The sequence below is a fragment of the Amyelois transitella genome, chromosome 7 (assembly GCF_032362555.1).
Source record: "Amyelois transitella isolate CPQ chromosome 7, ilAmyTran1.1, whole genome shotgun sequence".
NCBI lineage: Eukaryota > Metazoa > Arthropoda > Insecta > Lepidoptera > Pyralidae > Amyelois > Amyelois transitella.
The window spans coordinates 2,502,333-2,509,107 of record NC_083510.1 but is presented as its reverse complement, the minus strand read 5'-3'; the positions used below and the strand labels follow the sequence as shown (position 1 = coordinate 2,509,107).

The following is a 6,775-nucleotide window of genomic DNA, read 5'->3' as shown; positions in this document are numbered from 1 at the left end:
TTTTCCCAGAGAAAATTTTCTATAAGTAAGTATGGTAAGTAGGTAAGTATAAGAATACGTTCTTTCGAAATTAAAAAGAAAAAATAATTATTATTCCGACTTCGCCACAAAGAGGGGTTTGTTTATCGTTAGGCCAAGGAAGGTCTTTTTAATTTCGTACTTATCATTATCTGTGTTTTTCTGGTTGCATTACATCAAAGTCCGAATTGTTGTCTAATATACCTACCTACCTCGTTAAATGAAACCTATTAGTTTTCATAAAGAACGACTTTCGCAACTCAAGGAATAGACCAAAACCAAGCCTCTTTTAAATATTTATTATTCTTCCTCCAGCCTGGCATTAATTCCGCTCACATCCTCACTTAGATATAAACTTGGGATTCTTCTTTAAGGCGATGGCCTAGTAAGTTGTCACTATTTGAATCTCAATTCTATCATCAGTCAGTTTTAAGACTGCTGGCTCCATCTACCCCGCGAGGGATATAGACATGATTATATGTATGAATGAATCCTCACTTCTTTGGAGGGGTCCTTTTTGTGACCACGCCATGGATAAATCAGGTTTATAGGTACTAACCTGTTTGAAGCGTCTCCCGTCTGACCTCCGTAAACTTTGCTTGGCAACCAAACCTATATTGGATTATCGTTAAAACTGACTAGATATGTCCTTATTCTCTTATTCACCTTTTATTAGAGATTTGGAATGCTCTTTTTCTTAAAAAATTAGGTTTTTTTTCTCTGCCGACAAACACACACATGACATATTTGTTTGTATCCTTTCAAAGGTATAATAAGTAAATAAAAAAAAACATATCCAAAGGAGGGTTCTTCTGGAACTAGATATCGGGACCATCGAGAGAAATCTAGACAGAGAGAGAGAGAGAAAGAGAGGTCTGCCCTCTTGCTCTTTAAAAATATGACCAAAATTCAGAGATAAACAACTAAAACGTGGAATTAAATGCGTTATCCAAATGAGATTTATTAATGAGAGTGGAGGAAGCGGGAAAGGTTTCAAGGAATCGTTGCAAGTGGAAATCAATAGTCTTTGCCTACCTCAGAATTTAAGGAAACTCAGATTTTAAGGATCCGGTAAATTATTTTGTATAATGCTTTTCGTATTTTGCAGTTCACATAACTTCACTCTTTATTGTCTACGAGGCTGCCAGAGTCAATAATATTGAAAACACTCTAAGACGACGTTCAGTTTAGTTTCAGTGGATAAATTACTATTGTAATACAAGTGTACGCCAATGGGTATTGCTGATATTGACTCTCTCTATTGATGTCATATGAGATATGGTAGTAGACACATTAGTGCATATCAATACGGTCTCCTTAAGTAAGGTATTCAAATGAAGGCTTATAAACTTTGGATTCTTCATATATGCGATGGACTAGCATACATATGTACATACCTTCACAGTCACGTCTATATCCCTTGTGGGGGTAGACAGAGTCAACAGTCTTGAAAAGACTGATAGACCACGAGATTCATATAGTAACAGGTTGCTAGCACATTGCCTAAAAAATAATCTCAAGTTTATAAGCTTATCCCTTAGTTGCCTTTTACGACATCCGTGGGAAGAAATAGATTGTTCCTATTCTTTTTTCTATTGGTGCCAATGGACTAGCAACCTGCCACTATTTGAATCTAAATTCCATCATGTGGCTAGCGTAACGCGGCCTTTCAGTTTTGTCAAGACTGACGGCTCTGACTACCCCGCAAGGGATATAGACGTGATTATATCTATGTATAATCGAGTACCCCTTTTTTCAGCGTTCTACGCCAGTAATGACCGTTGCCATTCCGTCACTTATTTACGTAGGATTTTATATAGGTATTTTGGTGATTAATGAAAATAATCCACTTGGTAGATACTTTGTGTACCCACCTTTGCGGTTATTTCAGTCGTGTGGCCCCGGCCTAATAAAAATCTGGCAAAAAAACCTCTCCGACTCTTACTTCGTCACTAACTGTTTAATCATCAGACTGTGACGAACACTTTGAAAACCAGCACAGCCAAGGAGATTCCACGTCGATAACCAAGTCTGCTTATAGATATTTAATTAATAATTATACGCTTTTATAATTACATAATTAACCTAATCTTGCGCATTAAGGTAGCCTATGTAGGTAATTGAATTATAGGCTTTGAAACCTGGATACACATCTTAATTGATTGGATTTTAATGTAAGTAATTTTAATTTGTTTCAGTTGTTTTGCTTGACATTTTAGGGGACAGCTTGTTAGGAACAATGCTATTATTTTTTTTTTGTAATGTCTAGGTTCCATAGAAAATTAATAATATAATATTATTAATATTATAGTATGGACTTATATAAATAGTAGGTGTATTCGCAGGTGTATCGTTGAATAAGTGTTAATTAGTTTTAAATAATACATATTATTTGTCGATATACGAAGAAGATGGAAGATTTATATCTGTTAACTTCTTAGAAATGCAGCTTCGAGTAGGTAATCTGACTTTCTTCTAGATCGTGGTCATAAATTGACCCAGGGCAGACACTACCGGGGCAAATACTCCCTTATAGAATTGAGATATAACCATATATGTCTCTCTTCGTTGAACCTAGTTAAGAAATTGATAATTCCCATAGCCTATGTCTATGACGTGAATGGCAAGGGATAAAGTGACCCTATTCTGATATCACTCTGATAAAATGAATCACACATCACAAAAAAGAAAAGATAATACTATGATTCTACATCTCCTAAGTTTTCGGTTACGCAAATCCCTGAATCAAAACCAATTCTTTCCAGCCTTATCTATTTCCTCCATAAAATTTGCCGAGAAACTGGCTCAGCCTGCCTTGGCGAGCAAGGTCGCGTGCGCAGACCAGAGCGAAGTATAAAGAGTGCAGACAGAACTATATAACAGTTGTTATGAGATGGTAGTGTGAGAGTGCCAAGATGCTGTTGCTGGTGTTGAGTTTTGTGGTGGTAGCCGCGAAGGTACAGAATGATCCGGCTGGGCAGCAGATCGTCATGTTCAAAAAGAAAACTGAGGTTAGTGGAATCTTGGTTGTTTTTTTTTTTGTTACACAATAGCTGTAGATGTGAATTGACCGCATCAAAAACTTTCGTGTAACTGATTTTAAACTTTTGTGTTGCATTATATAAATATTTAATACAGGTATTAAACGCGCCAGTAACGTACCTTTAATTTATCTTGGATGTTTCGAATCATTATGCAATGATCCGTGGTCACTGAGTGACATCTCGGTACCTTCGTGTAAGTAAACCCTAGAAGATAAAGCCTCAAGTAAAACGCGGTAGGTATTATTATGGTTGTAGTATGATGATGATAATGTTTTTATGGTCTCCACTCTCACAGGATTTTAATGACAAATTATTTCGCTCCTACATAATATTCCTCCTGGTTTTAGTCCCAGTTACATCCTCACCACTTTGGATAGGAGACCGGGGTATGCCTTTGACCATGAACGATGGATTGGGTAAGTCAGGTTTTTACACGAAGCGACTCCCATCAGACCTCCGCAACCTTTGCAGTTAATCTTAATTCGTATTTAAAAAATATTGTGAGTTGAATACACAGAGTAAAGGCACAGATAAAACCAAATATAGATTGAATGTCAATGAACTTTTACAATGACAAATTCGCAATATCTGTTACTTTCTACCGTTTACTTAGTTGGCAAGTAAATGGTGTAAATGGCGCAATGTATTATGATGCTGTTTTCACTACCATTTAGAGTTTTTGTTATTGCATAGTATAGGTATTTTTGACTAAGTATCTCGTTATTGTAGAAGAAGTAGATCAGAAACCAAACAGTGAATGAAATTTATTTAAATTAGAATTTTCGCACTTTTCAGGGACCTGTTGGCATAATGACTACCAGCGCCGGAGCTCCCATCGACATAATCGACGCAACTGTGACACTTAATTCTCCTCTCATATTTAATGAATACTTTATGGACTCTCTGACGCATCTCGTTCGGGAGAGAATCCCTGAACGACTCGTCCACGCCAAAGCTGGAGGGGCCTTCGGTTACTTTGAAGTCACCCACGATATTACAAACATTTGCAAAGCCAAACTCTTCAGCCAAGTCGGCAAGCGTACTCCTGTTGCTGCGAGATTTTCACCAGTCGTTGTTGAAAAAGGTGGCATCGACACCTCTCGAGACGCCAGAGGATTCGCTGTCAAATTCTACACTGAAGACGGAAATTTTGATATTGTAGGATTCAACACTCCTATGTATGTTTACAAAGACCCCCTGTTATTTACGACATTCGTAAGAGCGCAGAAAAGAAACCCAGCCACGAATTTAATTGACGGTAATATGCTTTGGGATTTCTTGACTTTGCGACCAGAAAGTCTACACATGTTTATGATTGTATTTGGCGATCGTGGTATACCAGATGGTTACCGGCATATGCCTGGATTCGGTATTCATACCTATGAAGTTGTCAATGAATATGGTGAGAAGCATTTCGTCAGATTCCATTTCACGCCAGAGGAGGGAATCAAGAATTTACGATCAGAACAAGCTAGAAAAATAGCTGGGGTAGACCCTGATTATGCAACTAGAGATTTGTATAATGCTATTGGCAATGGAAACTTCCCTGGTTGGAAAGTCAGTATTCAAGTGCTTACTTTAGATGAAGTAGAAAATGCTGGGTTTGACGTCTTTGATGTGACTAAAGTGCTTCCACTTAACAAGTATCCATTAAGACCTCTAGGAAGATTTGTTTTAAACAAGAATCCTATAAATTACTTTGCTGAGATAGAACAGCTGGCATTTAGTCCAGCTAATCTTGTTCCTGGTGTTTTGGGAGGCCCTGACAAAGTATTTGAAGCTCGTCGTTTGGCCTACAGAGATGCCCAGTATTATCGTTTAGGGTCAAACTTTAATAAGATACCTGTAAATTGTCCCATTCAAACCAAACCTCTGATTTACAATCGTGATGGTGTACCTCCAGTGAAAGATAACGAAAGAGATATACCGAATTATTATCCTAACACTTTCAATGGTCCTGTTCCTTATAAGGATAAGTACAGGGCGTCTTTGATTCAGATTTATCAGGACGATCCGAATAATTTCGATCAAGCTAGAGATATGTATGAGAACGAGATGACAACTGATGAAAGAACTAGGTTTGTGGAGAACATTCTGTATAGCCTAGGTAGTGCGGCTTCCTTCTTGCAGGACAGGGCGGTCAAGCTGTTTACAATAATTCATCCTAATTTAGGTCAAAGAATAGCAGAAGGCTTAGCTGTGAATAGAACTAAATTTGACTGGGATGATTAGTTAACTTATAAGTAACAAACTTAAAGAAATACTTACATATAATGTTTCACTGCAATTAATTAGTATAATGAAAATAATTTACACATATTATACACGAAACTGGTTTGAGTAAGGGAAGCAGGTTATTTATAAGAGTTTTGTCAAACTCTTGTTATCTATTTATTTGCGCAACATGTGATTTAAAATATTTTTTAAATTAATTAATTTAATATAAATAATTATTGATTAGTTTTAGTTAGAAGATAATTCCGTAGATTTTTTTTATTTATATTACGTTTTAGGACTTCAAAATGTTGTTGTTTTTTAAGTTATTATTATTATAAAACTTCATATATCATGCCCAACTTTTTTTATTATTATTGTTTTCTACTTCTAAGTATTTATACAGCATTACGTATGATTTCATCTAAGTGTTTACCTCAATCTTGATACATGGCTAGGTAAAATAAAATTTTAACAATAACTTTTCCTGTATGATTTTTTTTAAATATTTGGCAGGACCCCTTAGCAAATTTCGTGAGCAAACGTTTATTATACAAAATAAATGAAATTGTTATAGGTAGGTTTCGCTTTATTAAACCAAAAAGGTGTCATAAGAATATGATTATCGCATTAAAAATGTATGTAGGAAAAGAACTTAAGACCTCTAAAACCTGTTGTATGGAAATAGAGTACATATTAAATCAATAGGTAACTGACAAACTGAATGACTGAATGAATGATGAGTCGAACCCGAAAGGTGTAAATCTGAGGTAAGTACTGACACTTCATATGCATATACTTTTCAATACACAATAATTATATAAAAAAAAGTATTTTACGCATAGACCAAAAATGTTTATTACCTACTTTTCGGGTTACTTACGTATCACATCTATTCACGAATGTTGGCAAGACATACCTTGCCATACACATGTCATAACTTCTCTCTCTTCGTTTCTCAACAGTAATTTGCAGACTTATGTGTACTTTTTACTATTTATAGGTCTTTCGATTCCGTAAATAAAAATAAAATTAAATAGCGTATTGTAAATTGAAAAATAGCTGTTGCGCATAAGCACGCCAAAGAATGTTGGTTAAAGTTTACTTATTGCAAGTTCCGACTAAATTGCTCATTGTATTTTGAAATGTTTTGACGCGTGTGGCTAGTAGAGAAGGATTTCGATACGAAAGCTTAAAATACAACAGCTTTTTTTGCTTGAAGTTCACATTTTGTAGTGGGTATGTATGTCCATTCAATATGGAAAACTTACATACATGCATATAATCACGTCTATATCTCTTGCGGGGTAGACAGAGCCAACAGTCTTGAAATGAGTGATAGGCCACATTGAGCTATTTGGCTTAATGATAGAAATGAGATTCAAATAGTGACAGGTTGCTAGCTCGTCGCCTAAGAGAAGAACCCCAAGCTTATAAGCCTATCCCTAAGTCGCCTTTTACGACATCCATGGGAACGAGATGGAGTGGTCCTATTCTTT

The 6,775-nt window shown here is 36.0% G+C and overlaps 1 protein-coding gene across 1 annotated transcript; it reads left to right on the top strand.

Moving 5' to 3' along the window:
* Positions 1-646: 646 nt before the first annotated feature.
* On the top strand, positions 647-5,294 carry LOC106143523 (catalase). The gene is made up of 3 exons (XM_013345636.2): positions 647-664; positions 2,934-3,029; positions 3,858-5,294. The coding sequence occupies exons 2-3, from the start codon at positions 2,934-2,936 to the stop codon at positions 5,292-5,294; spliced, it is 1,533 nt and encodes a 510-aa protein (XP_013201090.2). The 5' UTR covers positions 647-664.
* The last annotated feature ends 1,481 nt before the right edge of the window (positions 5,295-6,775 follow it).

Coding starts and splice junctions, on each gene's coding strand:
- LOC106143523 (XM_013345636.2), top strand. CDS start 2,934: ATGCTGTTGCTGGTGTTGAGTTTTGTGGTGGTAGCCGCGAAGGTACAG. Junction 3,030..3,857: donor TGTTCAAAAAGAAAACTGAG/GTTAGTGGAATC, acceptor CGCACTTTTCAG/GGACCTGTTGGCATAATGAC.